At 53.7% G+C, this 21488-nt stretch overlaps 3 protein-coding genes across 5 annotated transcripts; 2 read left to right on the top strand and 1 right to left on the bottom strand.

Moving 5' to 3' along the window:
• Window positions 1-29: 29 nt before the first annotated feature.
• Window positions 30-8373, top strand: ESAM (endothelial cell adhesion molecule). 2 transcript variants are annotated; one of them, XM_074321616.2, is made up of 7 exons: window positions 30-270; window positions 3750-3940; window positions 5071-5179; window positions 5378-5533; window positions 6782-6913; window positions 7171-7291; window positions 7521-8373. In XM_074321616.2, exons 1-7 carry the CDS (start codon window positions 201-203, stop codon window positions 7843-7845), a joined length of 1104 nt encoding a protein of 367 aa, XP_074177717.2. In that variant the 5' UTR covers window positions 30-200; the 3' UTR covers window positions 7846-8373. The 2 variants fall into 2 exon arrangements, with proteins under 2 accessions (XP_074177717.2, XP_074177716.2); XM_074321615.2 differs by having other exon boundaries at window positions 32-270; window positions 4978-5179.
• Window positions 8374-8609: 236 nt separating this feature from the next.
• On the top strand, window positions 8610-17390 carry VSIG2 (V-set and immunoglobulin domain containing 2). 2 transcript variants are annotated; one of them, XM_019710470.3, is made up of 7 exons: window positions 8610-9485; window positions 9847-10010; window positions 10570-10777; window positions 11586-11744; window positions 12678-12797; window positions 12910-13054; window positions 17157-17390. In XM_019710470.3, exons 1-7 carry the CDS (start codon window positions 9425-9427, stop codon window positions 17218-17220), a joined length of 921 nt encoding a protein of 306 aa, XP_019566029.3. In that variant the 5' UTR covers window positions 8610-9424; the 3' UTR covers window positions 17221-17390. The 2 variants fall into 2 exon arrangements, with proteins under 2 accessions (XP_019566029.3, XP_019566028.3); XM_019710469.3 differs by lacking the exon at window positions 17157-17390 and adding an exon at window positions 13725-13911.
• NRGN (neurogranin) lies at window positions 14163-21018 on the bottom strand. Its single transcript, XM_019710474.3, has 4 exons — window positions 20832-21018; window positions 15628-15854; window positions 15390-15407; window positions 14163-14969 (listed from the first exon to the last, which is right to left on the bottom strand). The coding sequence occupies exons 1-2, from the start codon at window positions 20844-20846 to the stop codon at window positions 15633-15635; spliced, it is 237 nt and encodes a 78-aa protein (XP_019566033.1). The 5' UTR covers window positions 20847-21018; the 3' UTR covers window positions 14163-14969; window positions 15390-15407; window positions 15628-15632.
• Window positions 21019-21488: the final 470 nt, after the last annotated feature.

Here is a 21488-nt window from a genome sequence, read left to right on the forward strand (position 1 = left end):
CCTCGAATGCCCCGCCCCCTGTCCCCTGCGGTCCCCACCCTGCCACCGGCGCACACACACACACGGACTCTGGCTAGAGCCGCCCTCGCTATTAGTGGCCCAATTCCTGCGTGTACTCTGGCTGTCGCACGGCCTCAGCACCTGCCGGTTGGTGTGTCCCGGAGCCGGCGCCGCTGACTCCGTCCGGGCCAGGGAAAGCCATGATGTCCCTTCCCGGATCTTCTGCGACCAATCTGCTGCGGGTTTTGTTCCTGGGGCTGAGTACCCTCGGTGAGTGAAACCTGGGACCAGGAGAGAGCTTCAGATGGGAGATGGAGTGACTCCGACCCTGGTGGTTTAGGGCCTGATGAGGACTGGGTGGTACGGGACTCCGCCTCTGACTCTTGCCCCCACCCACCCAACACACACACACACACACACACACACACACACACACACACACACACTCTCCCCACCCAGGGCATGACTGCTGGTGTTGACTCTATCCCTAATGTTTGGGGACAGCTCCCACTTAGGGTGTGGTGTGTGTGTGGTGGAGGAGAGGGTTAGGGCATCAACCGGTAGAACTCTGGGGTGAGTTATTGGAACCATTGCTCACCCCCACTCCCCACCTCCACCCTGCAGAGCTGGGTGAGCGGAGCTTCTAGATGAGACGCTGGCTAAAGAGCTTAAGGACTTAACTCCTGCTCCTCCCCCGCCCCCACCCCACACGAGCTGATGCACAAGAGCCCCCAGGGGAATTCCCTGGTCCCCGCGCTTAACACCAGCACTTCACGTCAATTCCCCAGCCCGGATCCTCCCTCTTGCCCCCTCCTCCTGCTTCCTGCCCTGGGAATCAAGGGAGGGGCCCCAAAAGCACGACCTTGAGGTCATTTAGGATACAGGAAATGGGGGGAGGGGTTTGAATGCCTAGAGGAGCACATTGTGACCCCCCCCCCAGAGGTCCACCACCCTCGTTGGTTCCCAGAGCCAAAGGGACAAAGGAAATAGAGATGAGGGCCTCAGAAAGTCAGGAACGGCACCTCCTTGGAGCAAGTGCTTGAGGAGTGTTGCAGCCTTCCAGAAGGACCCAGGAACTGGGTGCACCCAGGAGCTCCCAGGGGGTGGCCCAATGCGAGATCTGGGGAGAAAAGGACCCAGCAGGAACTAAGCCCGTTCTACTGCCACCTCCCAGGCTTTCTTACCATCCCTCTTCAAGGATCCCAAGTGGGGTGAAGGGTGGGTTAGATGAGGTCAACTTGAACTCATTTCTCTAGTTGGAAGTCGCCAGGGTAAATAAGGTTTGGAAAAATGTAGAATGAAATTAAGCCATAATGATGGGGACTGAGATGGGAGCGCCTTACTCTCAACGTGTCCCCTTTGGCCTGGTCTGTGCTGCAAGGGTATTGGGGCATAAAGTATTAGGGTCCCCCGACATAGTGGGGTTCAAGAACAGCTCACTAGCTGCACCAAAGCCTGGACAGTTCCCTGCCCCTGTAGGCTTGGTGAACCTGCTCCTGGATCCCTCAACTTCTCAATACCCCTCCCCCCTCCAACGGCAACCTCAGCACCTCTTTCACTTCTGTATTCTGTCCCCGATTCTCCCATCCTCCTTCCTGTTGGGGGTCTCCCAAGCAAGGGAGAAAAATGCGAGTTGGCCTCCTCGGCATCGTCTGCAGTTCTCCTGTAACCCCTCCTTTTTCCTAACTCAGCTTCAGTTTTAATACTGACCGCCCAGGCTCAACGTCGAGCTCCCCTGGCCACACGAGGGTTAAATGGCGCTCGGGACCACGGCGCTGGGGCAGGCACGGGCTCTGCCCGCCAGGGCTGTCGGAGAGGCCCTTGTGTTCCGCGATCCTCAGTGGCTCAGCGCTGCTGCCCCTGGGGCGTGAGAAGCCTGCGGGGGGAGTTTCTCAGAGAAAGAGGGAGACTAAAAATAGTAGCCCTGGGGAGCAAGCCGGTGTTCGTTCTCTTTCAGCCCTCGCCTGCTTCCTCACTCTGGGGAGTGGGCCACAGGGTCCCTTTCTTGGACTGCTCTTGTCTCCTTTGCCTAGACCAACTACCCCCTTCTCTCCCGATGGCACCCACTGTGGACCCTGGGAGCGAAAGAAACCAAGAGTTGGGGCTTCTGCTCCAGCGGACACCCAGGACCGAGGGCGGAAGCCTCCAGCCACTTCAGCTCCTGGTTTCTGACTGGGGGGCAGGACAGGGAGCATTTGCCCTGAAGTGTGTCCATCACTATCCATCTTAACCACCCTCCTACCTTTTGCACAGTGAAATTCTACATGGGGACCTGGAGTAGGTCGCTGAGGGCACCTACTGCGGGTTTCGTTTAGCAACTGCCTGGCCGCCAAGAGCACGGCCGAAAGGCCGGGAAAATCGTTTGCCCGCGCGAGCCTCCGGGCCTCGGCCTTTCCAAGTGTGGTGGGGGTGGGGTCCCCGGAGGCGTCGGACTCCTTGAGGCGGAGGTTATTTCCGCCCGTCGAGCCTCCGGCCCTGTGCCCCCCTTCTCCCGTCATTGTCTTCTAGCTTATCGCCGGGCACAAGTTTCCTGCCTGGCTCTCAGGGATCCGCCAGGAAATAGGAAGGGGGGTGCTCCCAAGGCTAGGAATAGGGGTAAGGGTTCTATAAAGTCACTCAGCGGGAAAGGATGGGGGTGGCTCTCATCCAGGCTAGTCCGATCCTGGCCTCAGAGGCCTTCAGCCCGGCTCCAGGAGGGCAGAGAGCCTTGTCTGTCTGCGGCTCTGCCAGTGCATTGGCCGCCTGGTCACCACGCGGAGGTGATGCTGCAGAGTGCCAAGGCCCAAGAGCGAGGCCGAGGCCTAGGGCGGCCAGCATCCTCAGGCCCAGCCGGATACAAGCCCGAGGTTATTACCCCATATGGCTTAGGACTCGGGTGCTCCATTGCCTCCCCGAAGGGCTAAAAGTGAGTGTGCCTACATATCACGGTGCAAACAGTGATGGATAGTCCCCTCCTTGAAACCAACAACCCAGTCCACCTCCTCGACAATGGACACGCGCAGACACATCTTTGTACTTGATTGTTGGGGACCTTCATTCGTATCCCAGCTCTGCCATGATTCCCTGCGACCTCAGGGGACCCTCCCAGATCGCCTGCACCTCAAAAGGGCCCGTCGGAGCTTGCTGGGTCCCAACTCTCTTCTTTGCTAGGGAGCACACGCGTCGGGAGTAAGCGGGAGTCCAGAGCATAGCGGTAGCTGGGCGGCTCTAGTCTCGGCTCCGGGCGGTTCTGAAGCAGCGCCAGTTACTGGGTAACCGGCCGCCTCCCAACCCCGCCTGCCCCTCCCTCTGGTGGAGAACAGAGGGGCGAGGAACACAAATCTTGACCAGCGTCGCCACTCCCTGCATCCTTGGCTCCCGCCCGGGTAAATTAGGGGAGCACAGTGGACTACGCAGAGCGTACATCAAAAGTATTAAGCCTGCCCTTGGTCTTGGTTGTCTCCTTCTTGCTGGAAACCTGCCCCTTCTTCTTGGTGCTCCGAAATCTGCGGCTCTGGATACAAATAAATACACAGAAATGTGTCCCTCTCCCCTTTACAAACCCATGGCCTGAGGGTTTGTAAAAGGGAGAATAAGCGCAGAATAAGCGCTGATGACAAGAAAGCGGGCCCTTAAGTTAGGGTTCCGGGTGGGTCTTCGAGCCTCCGTGGGCCGGACGCGCGCGGTCGTTCTTTCCGTTGGCGGGACTTCCCGACCCTCTCCGCGGGGTGGGCAGGTCCGCGCTCACGCCGCTTCGCTCTCGTCCCCAGCGACGACCGCGGCGCGCGCGGAGCCCGAGCTGCATGTGCCCGCGGGCCTCGCCAGGCTGCAGGCGGTGGAAGGAGAGGAAGTGGTCCTCCCAGCGTGGTACACCCTCCGAGGGGAGGCGTCTTCGACCCAGCCATGGGAGGTGCTCACCTTGCAGTGGTTCTTGAAACAGGAAGGGAAGGAACTGAACCAGGTGAGGGAGGAAAGCGTCTTTGCCCAGAGTATCTGCGCCAGGTGGGGGCAGAGGGAACATTTGACAGCGGGCAACGTGGGCTGGGGAGAGGAGGGGAAGGAGGGGGGAGGGGTTGGGGTAGTCTCGGGAATGCGGGGCAGGAAGGAGTTTTCAGGGGAAAGCAGAGCCCTCCTCACCAGTTCAATTTTGTTCCGATCTTGAAAGCGTCCCACAAGAATTTTATTCCCCTATTTTCCCTAGAAATCCCGCACACAAAACACTAAAAACTGAAGAGGCATTTTATTTTTGCTATGGGGGTAGGTGGGTAATCCATGATTGGAGGTTGAGGTGAGAAGGATTAGTGTATCGCACAACTTTTAAAAGTTGAGCATCTTCAAGTTTTCATTCTCTGCTTTGGACACTGCCACAGGCCACTTCCCAAATGATTATCTGTCCCACTGCCCCTTGTACCCACCTTGAGAGGCAAGGGGCAGATTCCTCCCACATCTCCCACCTAGCCTCCTTCTTGACATTACACTTAAAGTCAGAGACACCCAGAGGTCAAGGACACTTCATTTGCAGAGCCCCTTACTTGCATGGCTCCTTCGAAGCCCTAGAAAGTGTTCAAGAGGTCATTTGGTCACTAGGGGGTATGTATGAAATAGACTTAAGACAGCAGGGGTAAATCCAGGTTTCACAGGGCCTGGACTTACTCATTTGGGGCGGGGAGGGAGCATCTTCAAGAAAAAGAAGATAAAAGATCTTTTTTAAATCTTGGATCTACCCCTGCAATCTAAGTTTCTTTCATGCATCACCCCTATGTACATTACCATCACCAATTATACCACCTTTCTAAACACCACAAGCGGAAGATGAAGAGACAAAGTACAGGGGATCAAGAACCGTTCTGATGAAGAAGACCTGGGGTGTGGTAAGAGGGTGGCTAAAGCGATAGGGTTGAATGGGGACCTGGTACAGGTCAGAAGGGATAGGGACTGGCTGAGCCTGCGGGCACAGTGCCCACATGTAACAATGGGGAGGCGTTATGCCCACACCAGGTGTTGTCGTACATCAGTAGAACCGTGTCAAGCCAACCCAGAGTCTCCCTGGTCTACCCCATGCCCTCCCGGAATGTGTCCCTGCGGCTGCAGAGCCTCCAGGAGAAAGACTCCGGGTCCTACAGCTGTACTGTGAATGTGCAAGACAGTCAAGGCGTGAACAGGGGCCACAGCAGCAAAACTTTAGAACTCAATGTACTGGGTAAGTGAGAAGCACACACTTTCCAACACACCTCCCCACCCCCAGGGGAGGTCAGGCAGGTCTCTCCCCCAAATGGCTGAGTGTGAAGGTTGGAGGAGGGGCAAATGGAGTGACAGAGGGTATATGTGTGGGAGTTGGGGGTGTGTGTGTCTGTTGGTCTCTTGGGTGTGAGTTTTTAACCAGTGTCCCCTCCCCCAGTGCCACCAGCTCCTCCATCCTGCCACCTACTGGGAGTGCCCCATGTGGGGACCAACGTGACCCTGAGCTGCCAGTCCCCGAGGAGTAAGCCGGCTGCTCAATACCAGTGGGAGCGGCCACCCCCATCTGCCCAGGTTTTCTTTGCACCAGTTTTAGGTGAGGGACTTCCAGAGACAGCTGAGACTATAGCTGGGATCTGGGATGATGAGAGGTACCAGAGGGACTGGGGTGAAAAGGGAAGGCAATGCTGAAAGGTACCAGGGAGGAAGGGGAGGGGGTGGGGGAGGGCGTGTAGAAAGAGCCTGCCAGCTGCACCCACATGTTGGGTGCTTTCACGGTGCTGTATAACTATATTGCTAAAGGGGGCTCTGGAGCTGGGCAATCTGCATTCAAATTCCAGCTCGCTGCTCACTAGCTGTGTGACTTGGTGCCTCCATCTCCTCATTTGTAAAACCGGGATATCAGGAACCCTGATTTGAACACACCAGCTCTAAAAGTCATTTGGGGGCAATTGGAACATTTATTTTTCAATTTCATTGAGAGAATTGATGGAATATTTTTAGTTTGGAGTATTGGATGCTTTTAGAGAATTATTAATTTATCAGGCATGGCAATGGTATTGTGGTTATGTGGGGCAGTGTCCTCATTTTTTTGGAGATTCATGGTTAAGCATTTATTTTAAAATATCCCAGAAAAAAAAGAGAAAGGGAAATGAAATAAGTGTAGCTAGATGTGAGCAATTGTTAAGTCGAGGTGGTGGATATATGGATTTTCATTTGGTCCTTCTTTCTACTTTTTATTTGACCACTTTTATAATAAAAGTTTTTCATTTTTTTTACATCGTCCTTATCTCATAGATTTGTTGTGAAACTTTCCTAAATTAGTACATGTAAAGAACATATAGTCTTTGGTGTATACTAAGTAGCCAATTAACTTTACCTGTTATAATGATTATTTCATATAATCCTTTCAACACTATTTAGCAGGTCACACATACTACTCCATTTCACAGATGAAGAAATTGGGACCCAGGGATAGCAAGTAACTTGCTTAGTCACACAGCCTATTCTAGAACCCAGGTGTTCTCATTCCTAATGTTCTTTCTCTCACACTGCTCTGGCTTTCAGAAGTAAAAGTAAAAATCATGTTTTGGTTTTTCTGGGCATCGCTTCTTCAGTCTCTTTTCCCAATCATTTGGGGACGCTAAGCAGTGGCAATAGTGAGCAGTATTGGGCTAGCAGTTCTGCAACTGGGAGAAGAACCCAGTGTTGGCTGTCACACCTTTTCCCTCATCAGGCTGAGTCTCCCAGAGAGTCAAAGAGGATATTCTAGAGGAGGGGCAGGATTTTTTTTTTTTTAATGGGAAAGAGGATCCCTGGCCTGATGGCTAAATTGTGTCCACAGATGCCATCCGTGGGTCTTTAAGCCTCAAAAACCTTTCCACTTCCATGTCTGGAGTCTATATCTGCAAGGCCTACAATGAGGTGGGCAGTGCCCAGTGCAATGTGACCCTGGAAGTGAGCACAAGGTCAATTGGTAAGTGTGGTTAGGAGAAGGTTGGTCAGTGGTGGGGGTGGGGTTGCAAGAGAGAAAGAGGCTTCTCATTGTAACAGGGCAAGGAGCTTGTCCTGGTCTAATGTTTGTACAAATGTTTGGTCAGTGACCATTTTCTGCTTGACAGCCACCTCTTCTTAATAGGGAACAAGAGAAAGTGTGTATGGTGGCGGTGGGCTAGTGGGATTGGACAGGGGTGAGGAACAGCTGGGTGTTCTCTGACACCAAGGTTTTTCTAGGGGCTTCGGTGGTTGCAGGAGCTGTTATGGGCACCCTGATTGGATTGGGGCTGCTGGCTGGACTGGTCCTTTTGTACCAACATCGGGACAAGGCCATAGAGGAGCCTGCCAACAATATCAAGTAAGTATCCCTGGTCTCTGCCCAGACTCAGCTCTCCTAGCTCCCCTTACACAAGCTGGGAATTTAAGCAGCTCTCACTCATGGAAGAGTGGGCAGTGGCTGAAACGTCATTCCTATGGGCAGATTTTAAGGGAGAGGAGAGTTGAAGTGGGGGAAGGGAGAATAAGACAAGGCATGTAGAAACTTTCCCCTTTACAGTTTCTGACTTCATTACTTGTTTGATGACTAGGGAGGATGCCACGGCTCCCCGGACCCTGCTCTGGCCCAAGGGCTCAGACACACTCTCCAAGAATGGGACCCTTTCCTCTGTTACCTCCGCGCGAGCCCTCAGGCCACCCCACGGCCCTCCTAAGCCTGTTAATACGTATGCATCGACCCCCACACCCAGCCTCACCAGTCAGGCTGGATCCTCACCAAGGCTTCCCTGGACAGATGGACCCCCCTCTCAGCCAATATCCCCCAACCCTGGTGGAGTCTCTTCCTCTGCTCTGAGCCGTATGGGTGCTATCCCTGTAATGGTGCCCACCCAGAATCATGCTGGGTCTCTGGTGTGATGGCCCAGACATTTTTGGCAGAGCCACCTGGTTTCTCTCCTTCCTATAGGGATCGCTACAGGGGTCACCCTAGCACTGAGGCCTGAGTCTGGGAGGGTGGCTACCTTCCAGATCTCCAGTCCTCTGCCCCCACCTTTCTTTCCTATGGGTAAACTGAGTCTCAGTTAAGACCCAAAGTTCAGGAAGTAGAAGAAGAGGAAAAAGACCTGGAATTAGGAAGTCTCCATCCCCTCCAGGGGCTTCCCTAAAACTGCAGAGGAATGCTGCTGCGATTGGACACCCCCTCCCATGGGGTCTGCCAGTCAATGAATCCTCCAGGCCCCCTGACCTGTACCCTACCCCTGTCTAACACCATCTTTCCCTCCCTCTCCAGCTCCCTGCATTAATATAACCTGTCCTGCTGGCTTGGTTGGGTTTTGTTGTGGCAGGGGATAGGGAAGATACTTGTTAAACTAACTTGAAATGTTTTGTTTTGTTTTGTTTTTATTTTACAAATTTTAATAAAGATACATTGTGTTTGTATGGAAAGTAATAATCAAATCATCTTTTCAAACTCGGAATTCCCAACAGTAGTTAAAGATGATGCACAGAGGACCCCTACCTAGGCTGTGTGCCCAGGACAGCTTCTTCACAGTCTCCACCTTACTGGCTCAGGATAGCTTTTCTAGAGCTTTAAAAGGGTCATTTGCTGTCAGATGGCCTGGGAGAGGCACAAAGAGCTGGAAGCTGGGGATACTCTAACCCACTCTGAGCCCCAAGGGGATGAAATTGGTGCCCTTTCTGCTGGAGCCTGAATGCTTGCAGTTTGCTGTGGGCATACTTAATCTCCTGCTTCCTCTTCAAGGGCTGGGGAAAGGAACCTGACTGGGGCTCTCCCAGACCACCGAAGGCTTAACAAACACATTTTGCCCAGCCAGCAATGATCCCCCTGGACTGCAGGAGAGCTGGGTGTAGGATGTGGTGTATGCCCCAACGCTGCCCTGCCCTTTCCTGCCAAGGGGTGGGGGGGCTCCTCCAAATCTCAGTTTCTCTGCCCATAAAGGGGAGTGGAGCTGGGAGTGGGGAGGAAGCTGTAGTTTCCATGGAGACTCCTACCTCAGCCAGTGGTGATAAAAGTGCCAGAAAAGGGATTTGAGAGAGAAGAGGAGGGGCTTGGAAGGAACAAGAATCTCTGAAGGGGTCAAAAAGGGTCTTCAGCCTCAAAGTGGTGACGTCCTATGCCAGCTCTCAAGTTGTCCAACCGCCTACCTCTTCCACCTCTTCCTCCAGGAACTTCCTGTACGGAGCTGCAGCTCTGACCCCTTCCCTTCAGGTGCTCCAGTCCAGCCCAGCCCTCTACCCAGGGCCTGACAGCTTCAGAAATTGAGGGGAGGACAAAAAAGGGAGTAGGGCTAGAGTGGTTCCAGAACTGGGCCTGGAGGAGGGAGAGGCGTTTCCTTACGCCGTGGGAGCCGGCCTCTCTCCTTGTTTGCTCTGAGATAGCCAGTCTCGCTCCTGCCCAGCACGAGGAGGCAGCCCTGTGGGCGCCACCTTCTCTTTCCTGACCGGGATACCAGACCACAGACGGCGGGCCGCGGCCATGGCCCGACTCCTGCGGCCTTTGCTGTGCGGGGCGCTGCTGGGCTTGATCTGCATGACTGGTGAGGAGGGGGCTCGGGCCGCAGTGGGGACTGCTCGAGGCCGGGGACGGGGCGTCCAGGGCCGGTAGGGCGAGGACAGGGCGCGCAAGCCGGTCGGAGAGTGGAACCACCACAGGACCATTGTTTTCCTCTCCCCGACAAACACACCCTCATACCTGGCCAATCTGGTCCTTTCACCCACAAAACCTGATCGCGACGTGGGCTCCTCCCTCCCGGAACCTCAGGTTTCGAGAAGGGTTGCGTTGGGGGGAGGGAGCCCCCAGTCTCCTTGTGGGAACCAGATGGGCCAGGCGCCGACGGAGGGAATTTGGGGCTCGGGCCCTGGCTGGCCCTCTGAGCGCCCTTGCCTGTGCATCCCCAGACCCGGGACCAGCTGTGGAGGTGCAAGTGCCTGCTGAGCCCCTGGGTACGCCAGTGGGCAAGACTGCGGAGCTGACGTGCAGCTACAGCACGTCGGTGACAGACACCTTCGTCCTGGAGTGGAGCTTTGTGCAGCCTGGGAAGCCCATCTCTGAGTCCCATCCCGTGAGCTGAGAGTGGGGGCGGGGGACGGGGTGCCTCCAGCCTGTGGCCAGGTTGGCCTGGAGAGGCAGGAACAGGGGGCCCACCCAAGAAGAGGGCACAGGAACTGGAGAATGCGTAGGGGGATCAGTATCCTTAGACAAACAAATAAGTGGACTCTTTCTAGATCTTCTTAGGCCCTCAGTCTGCGTAACCCCAGATCATGTGTATGGCTGTGTATACCCACCCTCCTCTCCCATATGCAACTCCCCTGTGTTAGTGCATTCCCAGCTTCAGTTAATCCCATTGATGCTCAGCTGTTGTGACTGAAAGTAGGATAAAATGCTGCCCCTTCCGTGATTATTATTATTTCCAAATTGAGAGCCATACTTAGCTGAAAGCAATGAATCTAGTTCATTTAGCACCTGGGAAGGAATGGTATTTAGAGACAGACCTTCACGGTTCTGGCTACAGAGGATCAGCTTCCCTGCCTGGTGTAAGGAAGGGGCCCTTTTGAGAGAGGACTGTAGAGTTGATGCCAGGCAGGAAAAGCTGTGGATATGTGTCTTCTGCTTTCCCCCAGATCCTGTACTTCACCAGTGGACATCTGTACCCAACTGGTTCTAAGGCAAAGCGGGCCAGCCTGCTTCAGAATCCCCCCACAGCAGGGGTGGCCACCCTGAAACTGACTGATGTCCACCCCTCGGATACTGGAACCTACCTCTGCCATGTTAACAACCCACCAGACTTCCACACCAATGGGTTGGGGCTAATCAACCTTACTGTGCTAGGTAAGGCAGGCTGGGGACCCACCAGCCACCCAGCCATGACATACCCTGTATGATTGCACTGGTCCTGCTAAATCCCCCCACACACTGATTTCCGGCCCAAGCACACAACTGCACTGGGAACCCCAAGGGAAAGTACCTCCTGCCCAAAGTCTTCTAATCCAGATGGTCATACTCCTGCTTCACCTTCCTAAAGAGTGCTCCTCCTTCAGTCCCTAGTAACAAAGGTCCCATATATAGGGGCTGAGTCATATCCCCAACATATGCCTCCTTTGGAGGAACCTCCCATTTGTAGCTCAGATTCTGTCCCTCCCCAGGTGTGTGGCAGAGAAGGGGAGTAGCCATTAAAGGAACAAGTGCTCCTACAACTAAGCATCAGCTCTGCGTTCAGAGCTTGCATCTCACCTCACACTAGAACCTGCTCAGAGATGAGCAAACAGAAAAACTATTAAATAGGCTGAGGATGTTTACATGGAAAAGAGAAGACTTAGGAGTTGGTGTATGAGAGCTGCATTCAAATAGCTGAAGGGCTGTCTTGTGGAGGAGAGATTTTTCATTTCTCTTTGTGGGCCCAGAGGGCAGGAATTGGGACCAATGGGTGGATGTTATATTAACACAGATTGTGGCTCAGCATGAAGAAGAGTTTTCTAACAATCAGAATTTCCAGTAGTGGAAATCATTTCCTGGGGATGCAGTGGTACGTGAACAGAAGTGGACCGCTATTTGGTAGGCGTATTGAAGCAGGGAGTCTATCGCACTTAATGGCTATGGGGTTAGAACAGTGCTAAGGTTCTTTCTGTGATTTTTGCAGTGCCCCCCAGTAGCCCCTCGTGCAGTCAGACTGGTCAGATCTCTGTGGGGGGCTCTGCCGCACTGAGGTGTAGCTCTCCCGAGGGAGCCCCCAGGCCAGTGTACAACTGGGCCCGCCTTGGACCTTCTCCTACACCTTCTGCTGGCAGCATGATGCAAGGTAAGGGCTAAGAGCAAAGGGGACTGAGGACCTGCGTAAATCTGGTCTCTAAACCCCACACATCCACAGTACCAGCTCCATGCCTGGGGGTATGAGACAGACGCTGTACCTTCTCCCTCCTTCCTTGGTTCCTCCTGTCTGTCTTCCTGAACAGTCTGTGACTGCATGGTGCTGGGAGCATTTCTCAAGCTAAATGTACTCCTGATATCCTGGAAGAGAGTGGAAGGCAGGGGCATTCTATGATTCCCATTTGTCTGTTTTGGGGGGGTTTCTTAAGGGTCATGAATCATTTCCTAATTTCCTAAAGGGGAAACTGAGGCAGAGTAGTACAGATTATCTTGGATCCTTCTGCCAGTTTCTCTGGAGGAACCGTGTAACTGGCTAAGAGCCTTGGCTTCTCAGCTCCATTGTGCTGGCTCCAGTGCCCTGTCTCTCCCCCCAGCCCCAGCCCCAGCCAACCCCGTTGTCAAGCCAGAGAGCCCGGAGATCACTTCCTGATGTGTGCTCTGTCTTCAAAGGGAAGGCAAGCAACCTAGAAAAGCACTTGGTCGGCTTAGTACCACCCCAGAGGATAGTTTCTAGCAATGAAGCCTTTACCCCAATCAGAAACCTGACAGCCAGTAAGCACCCCACTCCAATTCCATTGCCAGTTTCTGAACCGTGTGCACAGGCGCATGCACAGTCTCCCCCTCCACTGAAAAGGCTGCTGTGTAGGGTGGAAAGAGCACAGAAATTGCAGTGGCTTTGGCACTTCCTCTCTGGGTCACTCCAGACAATTACTTTTCTTCTCTGAGCCAGTTTTCCCACTAATAAAATGAGGTTAGTCCCTTCCTGACAGGATGGTTGTAAGGATGAAAAGAAATATGCTTTCGTCATAGTAGGTGCTCACTGTGAGTCAAACGAGTGACGGAACACTTCCTCTTTGCCCTTTAGATGAGGTGTCTGGCCAGCTCATTCTCACCAATCTCTCCCTGGCCTCTTCGGGCACCTACCGCTGTGTGGCTACCAACCAGATGGGCAGTGCATCCTGTGAGCTGACTCTCTCTGTGACTGGTAGGGATGCTGGGCAGAGGCCATGCTGGCAGGCCTGGGGTGTGGAGGCTGCATCAAATTGTCTGAGGGGCCAAGGAGGATCTGCAGTTCTGAGAATCCTGTGTATCCTTAGACCCTTCCAAAGGCCGAGTGGCCGGGGCTGTGATTGGGGCGCTCCTGGGCGTGCTGTTCCTGTCCATCGCTGCCTTCTGCCTAATAAGGTTCCAGAAAGACAGGAGGAAGAGGCCTACGGAGACATACGGGGGTAGTGACCTTCGGTGAGCAGGAGGCTGGTGGGTGGTCCGGAGAGGGAGGAAAGAGCTTGGGGTAAGGGTAGGTGATGTCAGTCCTCAAACTCTGACATCTTTAGGGTGTTTGGGGTAAGGACTGCTGCTCAGCCCTGGGATTTGGTGGTGAGGGTGGCAGTGTAGCCCATTTGAGTGTGTGAACAGTGTACAGGTGGAGGGGTTGGCTCACAAACTGCCCTCACCCTCCTACTGAATTTCCACTTTTCAGTTTTTAAGGCCTTTTCTTGTACATCAACGGGATGCGGATGCCGGGAGTTGGATTTGTCCTGGGCACTCAGCTGAGTTTAGTTCTTTTGTGTGGGGCAGCAAGGAGAGGCAAAAGCTGCCTTTGCCGTTCTCTTTAGCTATTATTTGTGGGCTCCAGAATAAGGACCAGAGTAATGTTTCTCCAAGTGTGCTTTTCTGATTATCTGGACAGAAATCACGGGGAACTTAACATTGAGATTCAGGCCACTACCTACCCATCCTGAAGTAGAATGTGTGTGTGTGTTTGGAGATGATGGGGCTTGGATCTTCATTTCAACCCCAGTTCCACAAATGAGTCTCAGGCGTGGTAAAGAGTAAAAGTCCCTGGGTTGGGTGAGGGGGTCCTCTGAAAGATGCCTCCAGTCTTCACTAAGAATGTGCTTATATCTGTCAGGGAGGATGCCGTAGCTCCTGGGCTTTCTGAGCAAACCTCTGTGAGGGCTGATTCCAGCAGTGGGCTCCTGGAGAGGCCCCCCTCTGCCAGCACTGGGACGACCACCAAGTCCAAGCTGCCTATGGTTGTCTAATTTCCCTCCTGATCCCTAAGGGGGAATCTCAACAATTAAAGCCTTTGGGTACCATATTGCCTTCTTCTTCTTTCGGCCGGTATAGCAAATTCCTCTAGGTGGCCCAAGGAGTATTACCAGTAAGGGAAGGAATGGGTTTCAAATCCCTGAGGTGATGCTGTCTTGGTTGGCCCCAAAGGGTGGGTTTTAACCGAGGTCCCTCCTCTCCCCCTACCCCTCTACATTTTGGTTTGGTCAAAGGAGACTTATTCAAGTTTCAGCGGTGGCCCTGTGCACCCAGGTACCCTCCCCTCTGGCACCATTGGAACACTTGGACATTCCTCTTTATTGTTCACATTCCAACCCAGCACGGTCACATGCACAAACGGAGATTAAAAAACCTTCCGGCCACAGCCCCAAGAGCCCGGCGGGATGGGGCCAGCAGGGCAGGGGTGGGGCCACGGCAGACTCCTCCTACCGAGCCTCCCGGGCGCTCGGCCTTTGCATAACAAGAGAGCTGGGAGGGTGACACTCGGCGGTGCGCTCGGGAGAGGGCAGGGCGGATTACAGGCAGGCTTGGGGTAGTGTGTGAAATAGAAACTTTCCTTCCCATCCGAGCCAGGGGTATCCGACACCATACAAATCCTTTTCCTCTGCTCGCTCCAGATCCAAAGTTCTGGGGCTGGGCGGGAGCGGGAACAGCACGAAGACAAAGGGCGCCCCCTTTAGCTGCGCTTGGAACGAAAGGACTTGGTAGTGGTGGTTTTAAGTGGTTGTCCTCCGGTAACGCAGAAGCTATGGCGCCCTCCGCGGTGCGCGCAGGGGAGCGCAAGGCTGCGGTGGCAGAGCTGCATGCTGGTGCAGGGAAAGGGTCGAGCAGCAAAGAATGACGATTGGGGAGCGCAAGGTTTGGAGCTAGGGTGGAGAGGAAGGGCTATCCAGGACTAGAATGGAAAACTAACTGAAAGGGCACGGACTTAGAGACTCCTCGACGGAGCTTGCTTGGTACAGGGTCTCTGGGGACACAGGGAGGCTCCTGAAGCTGGCAGGTTGGTGGGAAGGAGAGGGTCACAAACACGGCAGGGAAGTCTCGTCACTGCGAAGGGGACGCGGCATCCATCTCTCCTCCGGAACTAAGGACAGAGAAGGTCTGAGCACCTGCCCTCTCCGGTACTTCCTCTCTCCCTTCCTGGACCGAGATACCCTGGCTTGAGCGACGGGGGGTCCCCAGGAACCTTGAACCCCTCCCACCCCGAGCCACTGAGCTGAACCGAGCCGCAGCCAGTTCGTGTGTGTGCCATAGTGCTCTTAAAACACCCTCCCCGCCGCCAGGCTCGTGAAGCCAAACGGGGTGACTGTGTATCTGTGTTGGTCCATGTGTGTCCCAGTCGCAGCCCGCCTCTGGCGTCTTGATGTATCAGAAACCCCGCAGGCGCAGGGTGCTTTTCCCCGGTTGGGAGAGGTGATGGCGTGCAGAGGTAAGGAGGTGGGGACTGGGTCCTTTTCTCCCTCTCAGGGTTCCCACCCCGCCGTTTCGGGATCGTATTCATTACCTTAAAAAATGCTCAATTCTTCGATCCGGGGGTGCAGAAGGGAGGGTGGAGAAACAGGTGAGCTTTCGGGTCGGCAGCGCCCTCAGCTTCCCCACCACCTCCCGTCTAGGATTTACAGTACCCCAACCTTAGCTCCCCACACCCCTCTCCACACCGAGCCCGCCCTGTCTTCCTGGCTCCTTCCGAGGAGGAGCGGGCGCTCTCAGCGGGTCCCGGGACTGGGAAAGGACCCGCTCACCTGGCTTAGTCACCGCTGGGGCCGCCGCCCGCGCCTCCCCTGGCGCCCCCAGCTCCGCCCGGCCCTCCGGGGCCCGGGCCCTTCCGGCCGCGCTCTCCGCTCTTGATCTTCTTCCGCGCCATGTGGCCCCGGAAACTCGCCTGGATTTTGGCAGCGGCAGCGTTGGCACCAGGATCGTCTAGTGGAATGTCTAGAATGTCGTCGTCCGGCTTGGAGCAGGCGCTCTCCTGGGGGTGGGGCAGGGATACCTGTGGGGTGGCTGGGCCAAGACCCCGCGAGAGTGGGGTTCGAGTAGAGCCTTTGGGGTTGAGACGAGGGCGACGCGAGTGGGAATTGCAGAGAGGGCGTGGAAAAGGACAAAGGCATGGTGGGTTCAAGTGGACACAGTTGCGTTCCCAACTCAGGAAAGAGAAGTGCATGCTGGGATGGGATCCAAGAAAGCCATGCAAGGCAGCCAGTCAGCAGTGAGTGAGCCAAGGGCCCATCGCCATTAGTTGGGTTGAGGGAGCAGCAGAGCGGACCGGAGACTCCCGGGCGTTTGGAGGAGCAAAGGGAACAGGCGGAGCTCCTGGACGTGGCTGCCTCTTCCCCATCCTCAGAGGTACCTGCAGCTCAGAAGGGCCCCTTCTGAAATCAGGATAATATCTACCTCTGTGGGTTGTGGGGGAGAATAAACATGATATGCATAAAGTTTCTGGCACAATCTAGTTGTTCAATAAATGGTAGCTATTACTACAATTCTTTTGAATAATAATAATTTGATGTGAAATAGTTGTTTTTATAGGCCAAAAGTGGTTATGTAAAAACAATTTCGTATGTTTCAACCTAATAATAATGGACCCATCCCCATGCCCCAGGTTCCTGTTTCTCTCACAGCCTGCCCCAGCTGAGAGTAGAAGGGGGCAAGGAACTGATGGGACTGATTTCAGAGGCAGGGCTCTGGCTCGGAGAGGACCTCAGGCACCCCCTCTCCCATCCCCCCGCCGCCGGTGTTGCTCACAGCGTTAACATGGGCTGGGATGCGGTGGTTACTATGTAGTCAGACGGACATTTCTCCTTTGGTCTGACCCCCTGGCTTCTAGGAATTTGCTCTCATTTTTTGGTCTGAAGACTTCCACTGCTTTTACTGTGTTTTGCTTCCTGGGCATGAGATGACCAAGGTCTCACATAGTCATTTAGTTCACAGAAGTGGGATGGGTATGAGTGGGGCTTCGGGATCGCTCCCCCAACCAGGCTCTGCCCCAGGAGCACAGGTGTAAACCCCAGGTGCCTAAATACAAGTTTACAAATGCCTTCCCTCCTTGTGCTTCCCAAGGCTGTCTTCATTTCCTGGGTTTCAGAGTTCTTCAGTGTGTGCTCAAGATGCCCACAATTAAGTTAAATGCAGTTAAAAGGAGCTACGAAGAGACCAGTGTGATTATGGAGGGCCCAGAACACTTCTTGTCTTTCCTTGGTGTAGTGCTCTCTCCCTGACATCTTATTCCCCACCTATAAACCAAAACAACGCTTTTTGGTTCCTTGATTCTCAGAGCTGAAGCCTTTCTTGGGACTTCTCAGGGAACAGTGAAGCTTCTCCTCAAAAGAAGACGATGATCAAAGAACCCGTTCCTGACCCACCTCTCCTCAGCCCACAGCTGTGGAGGTTGAGTGGAGGAAGGGGTTTCTTTCCCGACCACGCACGCTAAGACCGATCTGCTGTCACCACCCACCCCAGCTGGATCTAGAATGGAAACCTGGAACAACAGGCAAAGCCACCCCCAAAACACTGCTCCTCCAATAGAGTTGGCTCCCTCTCCCTCCAGCTGAATTCTCAAGGCAGAGCTGCTAGGTGGCTTGTCCACAGGCAGAACTGGAGGAAGAGTAAAAGGAATTCAGAAAGGGTCATGGTGCCTGGGCTACTGCTTTCCCAAATCAAGATTGGATGGTGTGTGCCTGAGAGCTCCGAATGAACTGAGGAGCTTCTGGGGCTGGTGGGCATGGAAATGGAAAGTGCACTCGTGGGCAAAACAGGAGCCATGGCTTCTGGTCCCAAATGGGCACGTCACTTCACCTCTGAGGGTCTCAGTTTCCTCAGCTGCAACTAGAACTTGACCTAGATAAATAGTCTCCTTCAGCTCCCCAATCCTAAAAGCTTTAAGAATTATCCTTGGGCCGGCCCAGTGGCTTGGGCAGTTGGAGCTCCGTGCTCCTAACTCCGAAGGCTGCCGGTTCGATTCCCACATGGGCCAGTGGCCTCTCAACCACAAGATTGCCAGTTCAATTCCTCTAGTCCCGCAAGGGATGGTGGGCAGCACCCCCTGCAACTAAGATTGAACATGGCACCTTAAGCTGAGCTGCCTCCCGGATGGCTCAGTTGTTGGTTGGAGCGTGTCCTCTCAACCACAAGGTTGCCGGTTTGACTCCTGCAAGGGATGGTGGGCTGTGCCCCCTGCAGCTGGTGACGGCGACTGGACCTGGAGCTGAGCTGCGCGCTCCACGACTAAGATTGAAGGGACAACAACTTGACTTGGAGAGAGTCCTGAAGTGCACACTGTTCCCCAGTGGAGTCCTGTTCCCCTTCCCCAATTAAAAAAAAAAAAGAATTATCCTTGCCTAGTGCTTGTTATATGCTGGGCCCTGAGCTAAGCACTTTGTACACATTACCCATTTAATCCCCATTTTAGAGGTCAAGAAACAGCCTCAGTCATTTTGTAACTTACCCAAGATCACAGAATTGACAAATAGTGGTGGGATTCAGAAGCCTGTGCTGTTAACCACTATCTCAGGGCAGGTAATTACTTCTATGAGTTCAGCTGGACCAAGTCAACTAGCCTAAGCAAAAGAAAGGAGTGGGATCCACCCCGCCAATGTTTCTTTGCCTTTCATATTAAGTGGATGCAGAAAAGTCATATATATATGGCTATGTAAATCAGCAACTGGTACATTTGCATTAACAGCTGTCTCTTAAAAAAAAAGCTGATCTGTTTTCTTCTTCTCATTTCTGTTTGAGCCTCCTTACCAAGGTGAAAAAAGGAAATAAGGCAGAACTAGGTGTTTCCCAAACAACAGGTCAGATGGTCAGCAAGGAGAGCCCAGAACTAACATGAAAAGGGACCTGCCTCTGGTCTCCCAGAGGCACTGTTCTCCCCAGAAGTTCCAGTTCCCTTCCAGCACTGAGCGCAGCCCTCCACAGAAGGGGGTGGGGTAGAAACATGCTCAGTTCCAGCCTTGCCCCAACCCTCTGCCCCATTACCCTTTCTATCTCTTCTTGCCCCCCTGTGCAGTCTGACAATGGTACTATCTCTTGTTCACCCCTTTAGCCCTGACGACCTAGGACAGGGCTTAAAAGGGTAAGGCTCATATGTACAAAACACACTGGAGGAAGTATCCCAGGGCTCTGGGCCACTGGGATAATTGTGTATTTGCCTCTTCTGTATTTTTTGTAAAAAACGGAAAGATTCTCCTTTTTTTAGGAGACACTCATTCCAACCATGCCTACCAATCACTCAGTTTGGCTTCCTAGGCACTCAAGGCATGGTCAGGGCAGATCAGGGCCTACAGGCAGGGACCCAACATTCTACCCTAATTAACGCCTGCAGGTAACCATCAGAGACAAATTACATTCCTTTCCTGGCCTCTTGGAATCTTTGCGCTCTCACCTCTTTCCACTGGCCATTCCTCCTGCCTTCCTTTCCCCATCATTCTCACCATCCCAGCAACATCACCCCCCCCCATACATATGCAGAACCTTCTATCCACTTATTTTCTCTATAAAATAATGGAGCTCTTCTTCAGTGAAGCCCAAGAACCTCCATTAAAAGCCCATTCCTCCTATCACAATCAAAAATGGCTTCCTGGAGAATAACAAACAAGAAAAGATTGGAAATATATCTTATCAGGATTTTCTCCAGGGGGTAGGATTGTAGATGATTAACATGTGTCTTATTTATACTTATCTTTAGTTTTTACATTTTTTATTATGAGCATATTACCTTTATAATAAGGAAAAACAGTAAATATTTAGCGGTAAAGTGTTTGAATCAGATAAGGCTATGTTCGAATTTTGCCTCCACACTTAGAAGCTGTGCCTCCTTGGACAAATCATTTAATCTTTCTAAACCTCAGTTTGCACATCTGTAAAATGGAGAAAATAATATTTACCTCACAGGACCACTGTGGTAATTAAATATAAAGTGTTAGGTACCTGGTAAGCATTCACAAGTTGACAACTATTCCTGATATTAACATGAGTTAAAATCATCATAATAACCACAACGATTTGCCCGTAAATTCTTTCTGCCTCTTGGTACTCAGACATGAGGAAGTCTCATCTCTTATAATCTGGGCTGTCCTTTCCTCCCAAACCTCACCTTTTGTTTTCTTTTGTAAGCCATTGGGTGGAGGGTGGGGACCAGGCAAAGTCACAAGCTCTTCTACCATTAGCTGGGTTGACTGAATGGCTGATAATGCAAGGACTTTGTAGTAGCCTCCCTCCATAGGTAGAGGCTAAAAATCAATAATTACAACAATAAATTTTGTGTATGTTTGATCACTGTACTCCTTTGGTGAGCCAGGCGCCTTAACAGCAACCTACTTTGGCGTTAGGCACTTGCGCATCCCGGTCTCCGTGGGCGCTGGCAAATTGCAGACACTTCCTTCCCTCGCCAGCAGGGCTCTCTCTCGGTCGGTCACCCAGCCCCATCCAGGGCTAGAAGGCGTTGGGGGCCGAGCCAGCTCCTCCCCAGAACCACACTGACTAGGCTCGTTGCTGCCCATCATCACTACGAAGCTAACCAATATGAACTGACTATCCCACCTGAGCCGTACAGGGCACGAGGGTCCGGAGGAGCGAGCAGTCTGCCCAGCGACGGCGGCGGCAGAGGAATGAGAAATGGGGTGGGGGCCGAAAGCCAGGGGAAAGGAGTCGGTTTCCACGGTGCCTCTAGGGGAAGTTCCTGTTTTCCTCTAACCCTTCGGTGTTGCAGAGCCCTGCGGAGCTCCCAGTCCAACCCAGACTGCCTGGCGGATGGGCGCCCAGACGCCCCCGCGAGTTAGGATGCATTTTCCCAGAGCTTCCAAGTCAGGCGGGCCCCTTTCACGACCTACCACCACGTCTCAGCTCCTAGGTCTTTGCATCCACTTCCCTCCCTCACCCTCCAGGGGGTTCTCAGGAGCCCTTGCCCCAGACCAAGCTGGGTGCCCGTCCCCCAGGCACTCTAACTTACGGTGCAGCAGTCCATGCTGGTGTTGAGGGTCCTCGGCTGGGCGGAGCTGGCGCAGGGCGGGGCTGGGTCTTTGTGGTGCCGGGGTGGGAACTCCGCGGCTGACCGGCGCCCGCGGACCCGCGCCGAGCCCTCCGCAGCGCTCTGGGGTCAGCTCTCCCGCGCTCGGCTCCGCTCGCGAATGTAACCTGAGCCCTGCGGTCGCGAAGCCAATCAGGAGCCACCTCGGGCAGGGTGGGCGGGGAGACTGGAGGATGACCACGCCCTCTTCGCCGCGCTCCTGCTCCTGCCCCAACCCCTCCGCCCGCACACTTCCATCCACTCCTCCTACACACGCGTCCTCCCAAACACAGCCCCTTGCTGCTGAGGCGGCAGACTGCCTGGCAGATGGAAACCCCCGACATCCCGGGCACAAACACTCACATCTGGGCACAACACCCTCCCACCCATATACAGAAAACCGCGCACTCCTCACCACCTCCCCGTACTCCACAATCTAGCCAAAGTCCTGAAGAGGGCTCCTTTAGCTTCCCCCCCCCCACTCAGTCCTCAAAGAAAAGCCCCCAAAACATGCGGTTAAAAAGTCCCGTTACCACTCTGCTGTGGAACGGAGGACGCTGTCGGTACATAACCCGGTGCTGGGCACACAAACACAAAAGC

This window comes from Rhinolophus sinicus, chromosome 9, assembly GCF_057876585.1.
Source record: "Rhinolophus sinicus isolate RSI-liver-muscle chromosome 9, RSI-T2T, whole genome shotgun sequence".
NCBI lineage: Eukaryota > Metazoa > Chordata > Mammalia > Chiroptera > Rhinolophidae > Rhinolophus > Rhinolophus sinicus.